The 17,464-nt window shown below is 40.0% G+C and overlaps 1 protein-coding gene across 2 annotated transcripts in view; it reads left to right on the top strand.

Annotated features, from left to right (window-relative positions):
* The window catches only part of Spaca1 (sperm acrosome associated 1), a 36,222-nt gene that overhangs the window by 2,783 nt on the left and 15,975 nt on the right, over positions 1–17,464 (top strand). For both annotated transcript variants that reach the window (XM_020163794.2, XM_020163793.2), the window contains exon 2: positions 6,101–6,157. In XM_020163794.2, coding sequence (XP_020019383.1) covers positions 6,101–6,157 — 57 coding nt within the window. The remainder of the gene's footprint in view (positions 1–6,100; positions 6,158–17,464) is intronic.

Genomic DNA, 17,464 nt, shown 5'->3' with positions numbered 1-17,464 from the left:
TCAACAGGTCTCATTTTTCCATTTACCTGCACGAATACATAATATTTCTACTACATTCACCCTCCTACACCCTTTCCTTATATCCTCCCCCCTCCCACTGGTACCAGTCCCTGTTTTGCCTTTCTGTTTCCCATTTTTGTGGAAAAAAATTACATTTTTGTTTGTTTAAATAGCTATACAGGGTGTTTCATTGTATACATGTCATTTCCATGTATATATGTATTATAACCCAAATTGGTTCATCCCCTCTATTTTTCTCCTTTCTACATTAGTCTTCTTCTTACGGCGATTTCAACAGGTTTAAAAATTCTGTATTCATTCTCGTATAGAAAATATATTAACCATATTCACCTTCTTAACTTTCTTCTTTTACCCTTCCCCTCTTTTGTATGTGACCTCCCCTCAGCGTGACCTGTTTTTCATAATATTGCTGTATTTGTATTGGGCCTATATTCCACATATGAGAGAAAACGTGGCCCTTGGCTTTATGAACCGGGCTAACTTCATTTAAAATGATGCTTCCAGTTCCATCCATTTACCTGCAAATGACAACATGTCATTCTTCTTTAAGACTGAATAAAATTCCATTGTATATAAATGCCACATTTTCTTAATCCATTCATCAGTAGTGGAACATCTTGGCTATTTCTATAGCTTAGCTATTGTGAATAACGCTGAAATAAACATGGGTGTGCAGGTGCCTTTTTAGTAACCTGACTCACATTCTTTTGCATATATCTCTAGGAATGGTATTGCCATATCACATGGCAGTTCTATTTTTAGTTTTTTGAGGAGCATCTCTACTATTTTCCATAGTGGTTGTACTAATTTACATTCCCACCAACAATCTATGAGGGTTCCTTTTTCTCCACATCCTTGATGACATTTGTTTATGTCCTTGATGGCAGCAGCTGTTCTAACAGGTGTGAGGTAGAATCTTAACATGGTTTTGATTTGCATTTCTTTTATGGCCAGGGATGGTGAGGATTTCTTCATGTGTTGTTTAGCCATTTGGACTTTTGAAAAAGCGCTATTCAGTTCTCTTGCCCATTTCTTCATGGGGTCATTGATCTTTTGGGAGTTCAGTTTTTTGAGCTCCCTGTATATTCTGGTTATTAATCTCTTGACAGATTTATAGCTGGCAAAGATTTTCTCCAATTCTGTGGGTAGCCTCTTCAATCTAGTGGCCATTTCTTTTGTTGTGCAGAAGTTTCTTAATTTCATGTAGTCCCATTTGTCAATCCTTTCTCTTAGTTGCTGAGCCATTTGAGTTCTATTTAGAAAGTCATTGCCTATGCCTATTAAGTCCAGTGTATTTCCTGCTTTTTCCTGCACTAGATTCAAAGTTTCAGGTCTTATAAATCCAATTTGAGTTAGTCCTTGTAAAGGCTGAAAGACATGAATCTAATTTCAGTTTTCTGCATGCAGATACTCAATTTTCCCAGCAACATTTGTTAAAGAGGCTGTCTTTTCTCCATTGTATGTTTTTGGCGCCTTTGTTGAAAATCAGATGGGCATAGCTGCATGGATTCATATCTGGTTCTTCTATTCCACTGGTCTTCGTATCTGGTTTTGTGCCAGTACCATGCTGTTTTTATTGCGATGGCTCTGTAGTGTAGTTTGAAGTTGGGTATTATGGTACCTCCAGTGTTGCTCTTTTTGCTCAGATTGCCTTGGCTATTTGAGTTTTTTTGTGCTTTCATTTGAACTTTCGGGTTGATTTTTCAATCTCTGTGATGAATGTCATTGGAATTTTGATGGGGATTGCATTAAACATGTAGATTGCTTTTGTAATATAGCCATTTTCACAATATTGATTCTACCAATCCATGAGCATGGGAGAGCTTTCCATCTTCTGTAGTCTTCTTCGATTTCTTTCTTCAGTGGTTTATACTTTTCCTTGTAGAGGTCTCTCACATTCTTTGTTAAGTTTATTCCCAGGTATTTTTTTTTTTTGAGTCCTGTAAATTGAATTGTTTTCCTGTATTCTTTCTCAGTCTGTTCATTGTTGGTGTATAGAAAGGCTACTACTGATTTTTGTAAATTGATTTTGTATCATGCTATTTTGCTGAAGGTGCTAATGATATCTAGAAGTTTTTTGGTAGAGTTTTTAGGGTCTTTTAGGTATCATGTCATCTGCAAATAGAGATAGTTTGACATTTTCTTTTCTAATTTGTATTCTTTTTATTTCTTCTTCCTGTCTTACTGCTTTCTGTCTTATTGAGATCAGGTCTCAAGAACTTTTTTGCCAGGGCTGGCCCTCCACCATTGATCCTCCCCAAGAACTTTTTTGCCAGGGCTGGCCCTCCACCATTGATCCTCCCTATCTCTGCCTCCTGAGTAGCTACACTTACTGAGATGTGAGTCACCATGCCCAGTTCTGTCACCTTTATATACACACCTGCCATCATGATTTGTCCACTTACAAATCTTTTCATATAAATGTTGGTGCATAAATATCATGAAGAAAGAAAAGAATACTGTCCACATCCTTTTAGAAAAACAGTATGGTAAAGGTTATTGTCACAAAGTATTTTAGGATCAAATACTTCTTCTTGAAAGATGTACCCTATGTCCTTTTCCTTAAGAATACAAAAATGTTCACTTATCTTTTTTTTTGGTGGACTGGGGTTTGAACTCACGAGCTTTGTGCTTGCAAAGCAGGCATTCTACTGTTTGAGCCACACCCCCAGGAAATTTTGCTCTGGTTATTTTTGAGATGGGGGTCTTTTGAACTATTTGCCTGGGCTGGCCTCAAACTGTAATCTTTCCTATCTCAGCCTTCCAAGTAGCTAGGATTATAGGCATTAACCACTGACACCTAGCTACTCATCAATTCTTAAGTTACAGAGTATTCTTCCAGAATAGTCATCTAAGATACCATCTCTCACTAAGATTTTGCTTAAATAATCAAGTCTACCATTATCCTTATCATCTAATATTTTGCTGTCCATCTTTGTGTTCATCTTCTAATTCATTTAATAATTTTGAATGTTTTTCTCTTGTTAGTTTTCTTCTTTTGGCCATTATGGAAAACAATAAAAAATTCTGAGATCTCAACTTTGTTCAATGAAAGCTAGAGATATATTGCAAGGAGTGTGCTGCTAGACTTGTTTCATATATTCCTGAAAGAACACAAAGCAATAAGAAAACACTGGTGTAATAGCTATGATTTATTTCAGAATTACATCATCTTTTCTAGGCAATTCCAAACATTCCTCAATTTTATTATGTTAGACTTTTAAAGACATAGTTTGTAATTGGTGATAAGTGATGACATAACATCATCATAAATTATAAAATGTTTCAAGATAAATAAGACATCAAAGATATTTGTTAAGTATATACCTTTCTTTCTGTCATATATATCTTTTAAAATATATTTTATATCTTTTATATAAATATACCCTTAGATTTATAAAAGGTTCTAACAGACCTACATAATAATGGCTGTATTGAATGAGTTTTATTCTATAAAAAGTTGTATTCTGCAAAATATAGCTATATTTTCTTTTGCTTTTATTTATTTATTTATTTTGGCAGCACTGGGATTTGAATTCAGGGCCTCATGTTTGCCAGGCAGGTGCTCTACCACTTGAGCCACTTTGCCAGTCCCTGTTTTTCTTTTATTCTAACAGAAATTAAAAGTAATGAAATACCAAAGTTACAAATCATCTCTCAAAAAATAAACTCAAAGATTATCATTGCACCTTGGTGATGGGTACCAAAAGTTACAGTATGGTAATCTGGAACTGAAGAAGAAATTCCAGTATCTGACTAGATCACAAAGAGCAGGATCATTGCCTGCATCATTGTGAATACAGGCTTTTATCAGTGCAGTCTAAGGCCCAGTCGGTTTTTAGGGAGTCCTGGCAGCATTCTTGTCTCCTAGTGAACTCACTGTTGAACTCTGGGTTCACTTTTACCTTTTTTACTATCAAATTAAGACAACCCATACAGTATTTTTGGACAACTGACTTTCCACTGTACTTACAGGACTTTATTCTTCTAAGGTTACATTTTGTTAGATTTGACCATTCTTTCACCCTGTCAGTTTAAGGTCCAGATTTATCATCAGACATATTTGCTATCCTTCCTGGCTTTGCAGAACCCTGGATTCAGTGAGCATGGTATCAGGATTCTTTTACAGGTCATTAATAGAAAGGCTGAATAGGACAGAACCCAGTGACACATCACACCTACACATTGCCACCAACCAATTAATTACCATCTGTGGATCTTGCTCTTTAACCAGTTACACATCAAACTTTACTGACATCCAAACTATAGTTTTCTTTTTCACTCATTGGTGTATAATGCAATCTAGACACATAATTTCCCTGACCTACCATTAAAGAAATCCCATAAAAAAATCACTGAATGATCTAATGGAAACCCAATACATTAAAGAACTTTAAAGATGAAAGGGACCTTAGAAACTATCTGATTCAGTCTCCTTGGTTTTTTTTTTTTCTCTCCAAGAAAACTCAGGTTAGGAGAAATTGAGTAATTTTCCAAAGTAGTATAGATAGTGAGTAGTAGAGATAATTGATTATTGGGTTTTGAAAAGTGGTTATGTTTAAAAGTAATCCAGTACTCATTCTCTTATCAAGGTTTTCTATGCTCCAGATTTAACTTTAACTTATATCTCATGCCAGCTGAAAGTATTCAAGCATTCCAAGCATAAAAATGTGAATTCAAACTTGATCTTCGTGATAGCCTACATCATTTGTTTAACAAAGTCAATATTGATCTACTTACATGCATGAAGTGCTTACTATGTATTCATGGTACAGGGTTTGGTACTTGCAAGTACAGAATAAAGTGTTTATGAAACTGTTGAAGTTTTACAATAGTCAAAATAAGAAAAAATCTAATAACATGAAATTAATAATGGTAAAATGAGTTTGAATTGAGTAATTATTATATTTGAAGCACGTTTATGATGTTAGACAATTTATAGAATGCTTTTACACACACTATCTTAATTCTTATAATATCAAATGAGATTGGTTCTCCTTTACAAATTTTTCAAAGGCTTAACTAGGTCTGACAGAATTTAATTAATTTGCTCAAACTCCAACAGCTAATTAGTGGTAGAAGTAGCTCTTCTTCACTGGCTGGGCACCAGTGGCTCATGCCTGTAATCCTAGCTATTCAGGAGGCAGAGATCAGGAGGATCGTGGTTCCAAGCCAGCCCACGCAAATAGTTTGCAAGACCCTATCTCAAAAAAAACCATCATAAAAATAGGGCTGGTGGAGTGACTCAAGGTGTAGGCCATGAGTATAAACTCTAGTGCTGCAAAAAAAAAAAAAAAAAAAAGCTCTTTGGACATCAAGTCCAATGTACTTTTCATGTAATTTGTGACTCCAAGATATAGTTTCTTCTAAAAATTATCTCTGACACCTCATTTTGTATTTTGTTTTTCTATTGAGTTTTAAGTCCTAATCTGAACCATGAAGACTTAGTAGAATTCACGTCAAACTTCAGAAATAAGAAAGAAGGAAATATGTGATTTAGAACTAAGAACTAAGAATATTTAGCTTCTCAAATAGTTATAGATTACCCTGCTAAATAAAATTCTAAGAAATATTTAAATTTATCATCTTAACCTGGAAAATGAGTAAGACCAACCTATAACTTTTGTAATTTTAGTGCATACTTGGTAAAAAGACTCCTTTATAGATGGAAATATGCACTTCATTTTTTGTTGTTTCTGGAAAATAGAGACTAGAAAAAGTGTTTTTTATAATTCAAAGGGTTTTTTGTGTTTTTCTGACTTGCAATAGTTTTAATTTACCATGTATTAGCTGATGAAAAAACCTTTAAGTTACATGTAAGGCTTAAACACAAACTTCCTTTGTGAGTTGTTTCCTAACTGAATGGACTCCTTTAAAGGCCCTGGCTGCTTTTCATGTGCATAATGACAGTAGATGTGTCAGGAATGGCTTGGCTTTGTTGGTTTAAGTAGAAAAATTTGAAAATATATCTGTTATCCATGGGCTATATTTATATTTGTGTCCCCTATCTCCAAGTAAGAGGTTTTTCACTTTGAAAAATTTTATGATTAAATAATGTATCTTTACACTTTACATTTAGTTTCAAACAAGACAATAGTCAAAGAAGTAGAGTTCGGAATGTGCACAGTCACATGTGGTAAGTAGCCTAGAGTAGATGAATTACCCATGTTGCAATTTGGGGGGGGATGGAAGGTAAAAACAGCTAAGGGGGCAATTGTTTACTTGTAATTTGTGTAATTTCATTCATCTCTCATTGCTTTTTATGTCCGATTGTAATTTATACACAACACTAGGTTGATTGCTTCAAAAGGTAAGGTATTTTCAGTTTGTAACCTCTTAAATTTTATTTTAAGCCAACTCACTATTATTATTATTATTATTATTATTATTGCACATAAACTGTCTTCACCCGAGTAAAATTTTCTCTGTGTCACAGATGTTCAAAATATGAGAGATTTTCCTATGCATTTCACAGATATCTTCCCACATACTGTGTTGGCAAATCTATCAAGAAATATGCTTATTTATAATAGTCTATTCCAAATTCTTTGTTTCTCCAATTTGTATGTCATGTCTTAGAGAAAAGAAGGATTGGCTTTGTGAGGAAGATAATATTAAAAAAATATGACTTGTTTTGATCATTCAGTGGATAGAAATTGTACATAAAATCTTTCATATAGGATTGGGATTAAGGCTATGCTATAATAAATAAGAGGTTCCCAAATTTAAACATCTACCCTAAATGCCTGCAGGTATTATTAAAACAGATTGCTGGGTCTACCCCAGAGTTTCTAACTCACTCGGCCTGTGGATAGTACCAAGGAGTTGCATTTCTAACAAGTTTATAATGATGCTGATTTTACTGGTTAGAGGATCATTCTTTGATAACCACTGCCATGAATTGGGAAACAATAGATAATTTATAAGTGAAATTAAGTTTATTCAAGTAGACTCACCCTTGATAAAGGGAACAATAATTGGAAGGTAAGAAGGCAGAAAATCCATGCAGAGCTAGATCAGAATTTTGGTCAAAAATTTTACCTGAATTGTTTTTATTTAAGATAGACTTTTTAAATTGTGATAAATGTACCTAACATGAAGCTTATCATTTTAATCATTTTAAGTGTATAATTCAGTGGCTTTAAACAAATTCATATTGTACAATCATCACCACTATCCATCTCTAAGAGTTTTTCAGCCCCAAACAAACTAAACTGAAACTCCACACCCATTAAACACTAAATCTGCACTCCCCCTCCCCCCAGCTCCTGGCAACCACTATTCTATGTCTTAAGGTAATGTGAAACCTGGTTTTAATCTTATCTTTGCAATGAATCAAAGTCAAAATGAGAAGAATCTCTATAATTAACCTGTTTTTGTTTGTTTGTTTTGAGACAGGGTCTGGGTATGTATCCCAAGCTGGCCTTGAACTCCCAGTCCTCTTGGCTCAGAGTGCTGGGATTGCAGGTGTACACCACCATGCCCAGCTATGTGCTTGTTCATTTGTAATTTATATCTTTCTTTTAATGCTTGCTTGAGAAATTTTCACAGTATAGAATTATTTTTAAGAGCGCTCCAGTAATTGATACTGTCCTTTATTATTTAAAGGCATACTTCAGAATTATATATTTATTCATTTAATTTTTTTAAGAATATGTTTTGCTTAATATGTGTCAGGCATTGTTATGGGTGCTGAGGATACAGCAGTGAACAAAGCAAACAAAACTTTTTTCCTTTAAGGAATGGATATTTTAGTAGGATCAGACAGACAAGTAATATGTAAAAGATGTAACATGTTAGATTGTAAATTCTAAGGGAAAAATAAACCAAAAATGTAATATCATTACCCTCTAGGGGTACATGTTCTTTTTTTCTGCTGGACAAATAATTGAGAGGCAGGAAAATTGTGAGAGAGTTTAGCAAAGATTTATTGTGGAAATAGAAAGTTAAAGTAAAGCAGGAACTTATTCAACAAGAAGGGGACCCAGAAACCAGTAGTCTGCTGACATTCTCAGGGATTTCCCCTTTTAAGATCATCCACCCATTCCCCTCCCCTAGGTGGTGTGGGGTATACGCTCCATTTCAGTTTGCCTGGGCTTCCATCACCTGTCCACATAGTCCTTCTCTGTCTCTGATTGTATCCCCTATCCATGTGCATGAAGGTGAGAAGTGTCCTTTGATTGGTTCCCTCATCTGTGTGCATGAGTGCTGCACAAGTACAGATGTGCAGGGGTCCTCCCAGTCCCAGGGCATGTCAGAAAGAAGAAGCCCCTGCATCACCAAGGCCACATGGAATCCACTGTCTTTCCCTAACTATTATATCCTACTTTCTGTTCCTCATTCCCTCTTCTAAGATGGCACCCTAACTGCTGTTAGGGATCAGGGGCAATGACCATTTCCTGCTGTGTGGGGGTACAGAGTTAGACGGCCAGCCAGGGTTCCTCTGAGGGGGATTTAGGACAATCCATATGGCTTTAGTGGAATTGGACCTCTGCATGTACAATCATTCAGAGTTTTATAGATTCTAAACAAGAGGAAGCAAACTTTGTAGTGGTTAAAGACACAGAAATAACAATATGGCAACTATAGGACCTAAAAAGGGAAGGAACCAAGTAACAGAGGGTAACCAAGACTGGTTCTGGGCCCATACTGACTAGTCACCTGAGAGTCCAGGGACTGTTCTTTGAGCCATTTTGCTTGTTCTAAAATTTATTTGGTACATTGTTCCACTACTCCTGAGGTATTTATGTAAGTGCAGCAAGAAGTGTTAGCTAGGGCACAGACTCTGCCTTGCTTGGCTAATAGGAAGTCAAGGGTCAGATGGTAGTCCAAGACCATCTTGTCTAAAGAGTTAAGAGATTTTTGCATATCCTTAAAGTTGAGCCCAATTTCCATTGCCACATGTGCCACAGCATGAGTTAAATTGGTGGCAGGCATGGTATTGGCCAGTACACCATAGGTCAGTCCTGCAAGTTTGGTATCAGGGCTTAATTCCTAAGACCATTAAGGTTACAGGTTCCTGTTTATTCCTGTGAATAGAAGTCCCAGTTTGTTGGGAGAACTCCATAGTTTGAAAGATGGAGTTATTCCAGAAGGTAACCTGTTTGTCATTAGGAACTAATTGTCCGGTGGTAAGAATGTAAGCATTGGAGTCCAAAGGCTCCTTATTTGGTGGCATTGAGAGTTACTCCAGTGAATAAGTAACCCAGGGATTAACAGAGTAGCTTCATTGTAGAGAAGTTGGAGGGATTTAGATTAGGGTCAGCTGAAAAATTCCCAGGGACACCCTGGTGCTTGTCCTATAGGGATTTCTAAGGCAGAGCTTGCAGGTGAGGTTCTGTATATAATTATTAAGTAGACTCCTAGAAATCTGTGTCTGGGTATAATTGCAGGTCTTGCTGTGCCCCATATAGTGCAGTAGGATCCAAGAGATACTGTCTGATGATGGTACAATTGCTAGCTTGGAAATCATGGCATTTGGTACAAACATACATCTCTTTGGTGCCATTACAATGTTGACAAGTGACAGTGTCACCTGGATAAGGACAAGGAATGCCTGTCATATTACTGCAGTTTGGGTCATGTGTTCTTTTAGGATTTTGGCAGGAGAGGTCCCTTGACACATTGAAATCAGAGTGTGCTAGTATTCCACAAATACTCAGAGACATCTGTCAACACAAGGTGGAGGGGGGGCAGGCTACTAGGGAGGAGAGTGGTTCCTGCTAAGGAAATTAGAGGCACAGTAAAATTTAAAGGCTTCCCTATAAGAGGGAGTGAATGAGATGTAAAAGATTCTGTGAAATTGATGATAAACCACTCAGGAATTTTGCCAGCATTGGGCCATTCATAGCAGAGCCAACAGTTTTTAGAGGGGAGTTCTCTCTGGCTAAGACTTAAGAGAGGGAGAGGAAGGAATTTTCCTCCCAGATGCCACCCATGGGGGGGAGAAAAGTGAGAATAGAGAAAGGAATGCAAGGAACATAGTTACCTAGCTGAATTGGGCAGAGCCTTTTTGAAGAGGAGCTTGTCGAAGGTTCAGACATAGAGGAGACCCCAAAATAGAGTAGATATGGAAGAAAAAGAGAAGCAAAAGGAGAGTTTCTCTGGGATAGTCCAGTTAGAGGGTGCTACAGAATATGTCCCCCACAAAAATAATTATTATGACTATTCCAAAGACAACAAAGGCCCCCAAAATTCAGGCATCACTTATCTGAGAAGTAGGAGTCTGCTTCTTGAAGAGTAGCTTGAATCCCCTGGTAAGTTCTCAGGAGAAAGCATTATCTGGAACTGTTAGGTCAGCTGGTCCAATGGCGATTGGACATCCTTCTTTGGAGGGTCCCAGTGCTTTATCCTTGAATGGTGAATCCAGGAGTCTAGTTCTGCCACCTGCACTGCTGTTGGGGGACGTGTTTAAGTTTTGGCCGGGGTCTAGAGATTTAATCAAGACTAGGTCCTCCGGGCAAAATAGAGGGAGTCCACTCATTTGTTCCCTGGGAATTCCTTCTCAGATCTCAGAGGACATTTGTTGGAACTTTGCAAGTTGGGTGACATATGGGACACCAATTGAGCTGTCTCTGGATTGAGAAGGAAGTCATTAGTAAGAAATGACCTGCCATATAAAGACTCAAAGGAAGTCAGGCCCTGCTTCCCAGGGGTATTTCTAAGTCTGAAGAGTGTGGTAGCAGAAGTTTGATCCATGGGGACTACGTTTCCTGGATGAGTTTGGTAGTTATCTCCTTAAGAGCTGACTTTTCTCCCTACCAGAGGATTGTAGCTGCCAAGCATAGTGGAGGTGATAGTCTATCCCCAAGGATCTCAAGAGCCCCAGGGTTACTTCAGCTTTAAAGACAGGGCCATTATCACTCTGGAGATTTTTAGGAAGGCTGAATTGGAGAATGATTTCAGTTATTAGAATTTTGATTACTTCTCTAAAGTTTTCAGTTTTGCAAGAGAAGGCCTCTTCCCATCCTGCACTAGCAACAATTTTGAGCTAGGCCCTCCTGGCTTATGAGTAAAGTCCAACTGCCAGTCCTCACCAGGGTAAGTCCCTTGTCTCTGTGTCCCTGGGGCCTGGAGGGTTTTGTTCTTTGCATATTTCACACCCTTGCACTACCTGCTGAACTGTGTCATTGAGCCCTACTCCCTTGAACTTTTTTCTTGTTAAGATTAGGGTACTTTCCAATCCTATATGGTAGAGTTGATGAAGTAACTTTAAGACTTTCCACTAAAGTGCCCTAAGAAGCTGTAGACTATTCTTAGGTGAGATCCACCAGTCTCTGTGATCGAGGATTGAGACCTGTTGGGCTTCCTTCATCTGGTAGTGGGGCCTCCTTGGGGGAATTAGGGATTCCTCTCATAGAAGAGAACTGGCTAGGAACTCCTTCATGGCTACCTTTTTTGCAGCCTCGTCAGTGGCTCAGTTTCCCCTGGCTATAGTGTCATTCCTTTTCTGATGGCCAGGGCAAAGGATTACTGACACTTGTTTGGGTAGTAAAACAGCATCTAAGAAGGAAAGGAGCTCCTGTGAATACTTAACAGGGCACCCTGTGGTGATAAGCATTCCCCATTCCTTCCAATTAGCTACATGGGCTTGGAGGATTAGGAAGGCATATTTGGAATTGGTGTAGATATTGACCCTTTTTCCTATTGATAATTCCAAGGCCTTTGTAAGAGCTACCAGTTCAGCAAGCTGAGTGCTAGTGTTTGGGGGTAGGGGACCTGACTGAATCGTGCCAAAATCTGATACCTCCACAAATCCTGCATGTCTGATCCTGTTCCTAACAAAAGAATTCCTGTCTGTATATAGTACCAGGTCAGAATTGTCCAGGGAGTGGTCAGTGAGAACACATCTAGCAGCATAATGTTCCGTTAATACTTCCTTGCATGAATGTTCAGGTTTCCTTTCACCATCAGGCAGAAAGGAGGCAGGCTTGAGGTTTTGGCTGGCTTGGAAGGTGATCTCAGATCCTTCTAGTAAAAGAGACTGGTATTTGAGAAGGTGGCTGTCAGATAGCCATAAACCTTCCTTGGAATTTAGAATTCCTTCTACATTATGTGGAGTGTAAATTGTCAGGGGCCTACTCAAGACAAACTTCTGGGCCTTAGGGATCAAAAGACACAGTGGCCACCACCTGTAGGCATCCTAGCCATCCTTTAGCTACTTGATCTATTCTTTACTTGATATCCTTTTGGCTGGGGGCAGGCCGTTGGTGCTATGTTACCACTCCTAGGGCCAGTCCCTTTTTCTTGAGGCTGTATGGTTAGAATGCATCCTGTGTGGGTAGGCTGAGGGCAGGAGCCCTCACTAGAGCCTTCTTTAATTGATGAAAAGCATTAGTGGCAGTGCAATCCATTCAATGAATGGCTGGGAGTACTTTTGAGCCCCCTGGAGGGCCTGATACAGGGGTGGGGCCAGATATATATAGCCCAAGATCTAAATCCTACAATAGCCAATACCCCCCAAAAGGCTTTTGTTTTAGGGTCCTAAGAAGGGGGAAGGCTAACATTGGCTGTATCCAGTCATTCCCCAAGGCAATCGTCTGGCACAATTGAGACTTATCCCTAGATACTTTGTTTCCTTGATCTTCTAGGAAATTCGGAAAGGGACTTGGTAGCCTGAGACTTGGTGTCCTCCAAAGGCCCACAAAGAAGGAGGTCATTCACATATAGAAGCAGAACTGTTTGTAGGTAGGCTTATTCCACTAGATTCAGAGTGAGAGCCAATCCAAACAGGTGGAGGCTATCTCTAAACCCCTGGGGAAGAACTGTCAAAGTGACTTGACCTGTTTTTTCGGATTGAGTCCTCAAAGATGAATAGGAGTTGACTGTTGGGGTATAAATAAGTGCAAAAGAATAAATACTTGAGGTCCAAAACCAATTAATGGGTAGTATCAGGAGGTATCTAAGCCAAGAGGGTATAGGGGTTTGGGATTACAAGGTGGATAGGGATTACTGTCTCATTAATCAGTCAGAGGTCCTGGACCAACCTGTACTTGTTGGACCCCTTCCTGACTCCTAAGCGGGGGGGGTATTATATGGTTAGATCATTCAACCAGGAGCCCCTGTTCTTTAAGTCCCTTGACAATGGGTATCAGGCACTCTCTGACCTCAGGTCTCAGTGAGTACTGTTTTTGATAAGGGAATTGGGAGGAGTCTTTGAGCTACACTGTGGCCAGAACAGCTCTCTGTCCATATGGCTGGGTCCATCTGAGATTCTATTAAGGGCAGGCAATAGCATTCTCCAGGAGGCAAGAGGAACTGGACTATTAATTGGGATAATAGGTCCTACCCCCAAAGCAGGATCAGTGTCTTGGAAACTATCGAAAAGGAGTGACGGAAGTGAAGTGGAGACCCATGAACAGGCAAGAGGTTGAGTGAAATAGTATGCTAGGGGCTGGCCTGATATGTCCCAAATGGTTACTTTATTTTTTGGACTGGAGTTCAAGGGAAAAGGGTAAGGCCGAAAAGCCTGTGTCCAGTAAGAAGCTGATCTTTCACTATTTGACCATGAGCATGGCCTGGGGCTCCTCTGTTTTAACCTCAGTTACAGGAACCTGAATGGGAGGCTCCGGGACCCATCATTGTTCCCCAGAAGGCAGTAAACCCTATCCTGTCTGGTATCAGGTGCATAGAGTTCCAGGGGTTCCCCTTACAGATGTGGCAGGGTCCCAGAGGTGGTCTTTGCCTTTGCGGTGGGGTGGAGTGGGGACCCTCCTAAAATGGCCTTCCTGTCCACACAGGAAGTAGGCCCATGTGTTAGGGTGTGCTCCTGAAGGATTTACCTGCATGGCCTCAATCATCACCTCCTGATGTTTGTCCTTTCTCCTTTTCTTTTCCAGGTCCCTATTATAGAATATAGTGGTAGCCACCTGGACCAACTGATCCAATGACTTGCCTGGTTCAGCCACCAGTTTTTGGAGTTTTCTATGAATATCTGGGGCTGATTGTGTCAAAAATTTATCATTTAGAATGATCTCCTCCTCCTGTGTTCCTTGTTCCACATTAGTATGTTTCTGGATGGCATCCTTCAACTATTGAAGGAATACCATGAAGGCTCAGTTTTACCCTGGTGGATGGCAGCCAGCTGGGAGTAATTTAGGTCCTTTACCTTAGCCTTTCTCAATCCCTCTAGTATGCAATATATGAAATTATTTCTTTCCCACTCATGTCTCTCATCCTCCATATCCTGTTTGGGGTCCTGGAAGGGAACAGCCTGATCTCCAGTGGGTATTTCTCCTATAGTCCATTGGGACCTTCTGGCAGATTATAGTTGTTTCCAGTGTCTACCACCTGACTGAGGACCCTCTGTTTCTCTAGGGAGCTAAGAGTCTAATAGTAATGTGGTCATGCTGTAGAGTTGGGTAAGTTGCTGGAAGACCTGGCCATAGTGATCCAAGTTATTGGTATATCTCCATAAGTCTCTTTTTACTTTTTTTAGCTCACTAAAAGAAAAGGGTATATGAACAAACTCAGGCCCATATTCACCCCCTGGTATTGTTCTCATGGGAAACATTCATGGATGAGGCCTATGAAACTCCTTCCTTTGAGTATATTTGTTTCCCAGATAAGGAGGACAGGGTTCCAGTTGATTCTCCAACTTCCTCAGTTTCTGGATAAATTCCTGTCCCAGTTGGTGGGGCAGCCATTCGGGGTAGAAGCTCAGTCTTTAGGGGAGGGTTGTTCATCTCACTAGGAGATGCCTCAGGGAAGGTTTCAATTTAACTGAAGGCATTTGAATGAACATTGGAGTAGACCATAGCCAAACTCTGGGAGTCGAGTTTATATCTCTTGGCCCATTCAGGGTGATCCCTCAGGTAAAAGAAAAGCTGGACATAATGAACTTCTATCTACTTACCCTCCCTTCTACAGAATAGCTTTAATTGTAGAATAGTGTTGTAATTAAGGCTGCTGCCTTTGGGCCAGGTTTTTTTGTCTCCCAACAGGTATTTGGGCCAGGCCTCAATACAATAAAATACTAGGGCCTTTTTCTTCTGGCTCTGGGGATCTAGGTCCTCCCAGTGTTTTAGCAGGCAGGTGAGGGGGATCCTTCAGGGATCTTGGAGGAGCTCATGCCCATCTGAGACAGAAAAAGAACACAATGAGTCAAGTCTCCCTAATAGGACACCTCCGAAAAGGTCCTGACCCCTTTTACAAGGTCAACATCTTCCCCTTTGACTATCGCCTCTGCCTATGCAACCAGAAGTTAGGGTTGCTCTGGGACCTGTCTGGATTTGGGTCACCATTACTGGTATGATCCTGCCTGAGTTTTGTCCCTTTCTGTTTCTTTTATCCCCGATATCTCTTCTCTCCATTTGCCAATGGCCATGATTTTAAATAGGGCTTCAGAAATGAAGGGCCTTGAGGAGGTGGTGAAGTCGGCCTTGTAATGGGCTTCATAGTCCTGTGATCAGATAGCTATGCAGAGTGGCAAGGGTAGATTTAGGGTCCAGTGTTGGAGTCTGTCCAGTTCTCCCTTTATTGCTCAGAGGAGTTGGCTAATTAACACTTAAGGGACTGCCTCTTTTCCCATGGCCATCAAGTCCTGTACGTATTTTGAAGCCATGTGGGGTACTGTTGGGGTGTGATGGGTCAAGTGTCTAATTAAAGGAAAGAGGACATGTCTGAGCCTTCTGGAGGAGAAAAACAATTGAAAAGTGGTGAACAGAATGGGTAGGGGACTCAAAGAAGGCACAAATGATGTATCTATTGGTTGAATGTGGGAGACAGACTCCTTCACCAAATGTCTGAAAAGAAGGAGCCCCACTTCTGCCTAGGACAGTGGGCCCTACCTCTCATTTCTGGGAGAGAATGGGAGAAAGGGTCACCTGCTGGGAGGTTCAGCTGTGCTAGTTGTGGCAAGGGGCACTCCAAGTTGGCAAATGTCAGGAGTGCTGGACAATCAACGGCCACTTTCCAATTTTCCTCTTCAGTATATGCTTGGCATATACTTACCTTGAGATAGTGGTCCTTGATGGTCTCTCAGTTTCCCGGATGAGCCTCCAAAGTTGCTACCGTCTAGGAGTACAGGTTCTTTTTCTCCACTAGATAAAGAATAAAGAGGCAGGAAAATTGTGAGAGAGTTTAGCAAAGATTTATTGTGGAAATAGAAAGTGGAAGTAAAGCAGGAACTTCTCCAGTGAGAAAGGGACCAGGAATTTGTAGTCTGATGACATCCCCCAGAATTTCCCTTCTTAAGATCCTCCCTCCCCCTCCCCTAGGTGGCGTGGGGTATGCCTTCCATTTCAATTTGCCTAGGCGTCCATCACTTTCTGGCCATACAGTCTTTCCCTCATCTGTGTGCATGAGTGCCACATGAGTACAGAAGTGCAGGGGACCTCCCAGCATAGGGCATGTTGGGACAAAGAAGCCCCTGCACTACTTGTGCCACGTGGAATCTGCCATCTTTCCCTAACTACCTATATCCTACTTTCTGTCCCTCAACATTTCATATCTAAAATATTAAAAATATTTTCAATTAATAACTAGTAGGTAGAAAAGAAAAACACCTTAGTATTTAACTCCTAAAACAATATTTTAGCAGTAGAAAAGTTTTCTTTTATACCTAGGCAGATTTTTGGGTGTTCCTTATTTAGCTAAATAGATACATAGAATACTTGCTTGGGAAATATTTATGCATTTTGGAACACGGACATGCCACTAAAGATGTGCCATTCATAAATTCAAGTGGGGCACACTGAAGCCATTCTTAGCTATCTCTTTTAATAATATAAGACCTTTCCTCTTCCATCCTTCCATCCTGGGATCTGATATAGAGTCCTTTCCCTTGGTACTCAAAAAGATCCACAGAACAGCTGCATCAGCTTCATAAAGAACTTGTTAGAAATGTGGAAGTTTCTATCTTTTCAAGACAGACTGAGTCAGAATTTGCATTTTGATAAGATTTCCAGGCAATTTTGATGCTCTCTTAAGTTTGAGAAGCATTGTATTTGTTTTGTTGGAACTAAGGTTTGAACTCAGGGCTTTGTGCTTGCAAAACAGGCTCTCTACCACTTGAACCACATCTCTAGTTCATTATACTCTGGTTATTTTGGAGATGGGGGTTTCATAAACTATTTGCCCAGGATGGCCTTGAACTACAATCCTCCTGATCTCAGCCTCCCAAGTAGCTGGAATTATAGGCTAGAGTTACTGTTGCATTGGTTTTTACTCTAACTTTGTAGGGAGTCAGAGTCTAGTCTGCAGACTTTCTTTTCCTGGAGAATGGGTTTTATGATCAGCATCTCATAGGTCTGAAAGAGGGAATCTGGTAGTCAAGGAAATCAAGATGGACTATTCCACCAGGCACATACCTGTAATCCTAGCTGCATGGGAGACTGAGATTGGGAGAATTGTGGTTCCAGAAAAGCTCAGGCAAAAAAAAGAAAATGTTGGTGGGACCTGATTTCAACCCAAAAAAGCTACACACTGGGGTGTACACCTGTCC

This window comes from Castor canadensis, chromosome 1, assembly GCF_047511655.1.
Source record: "Castor canadensis chromosome 1, mCasCan1.hap1v2, whole genome shotgun sequence".
Lineage (NCBI taxonomy): Eukaryota > Metazoa > Chordata > Mammalia > Rodentia > Castoridae > Castor > Castor canadensis.
Note: the sequence above shows the minus strand (reverse complement) of the source record. Positions and strands in the feature narration are given on the sequence as shown.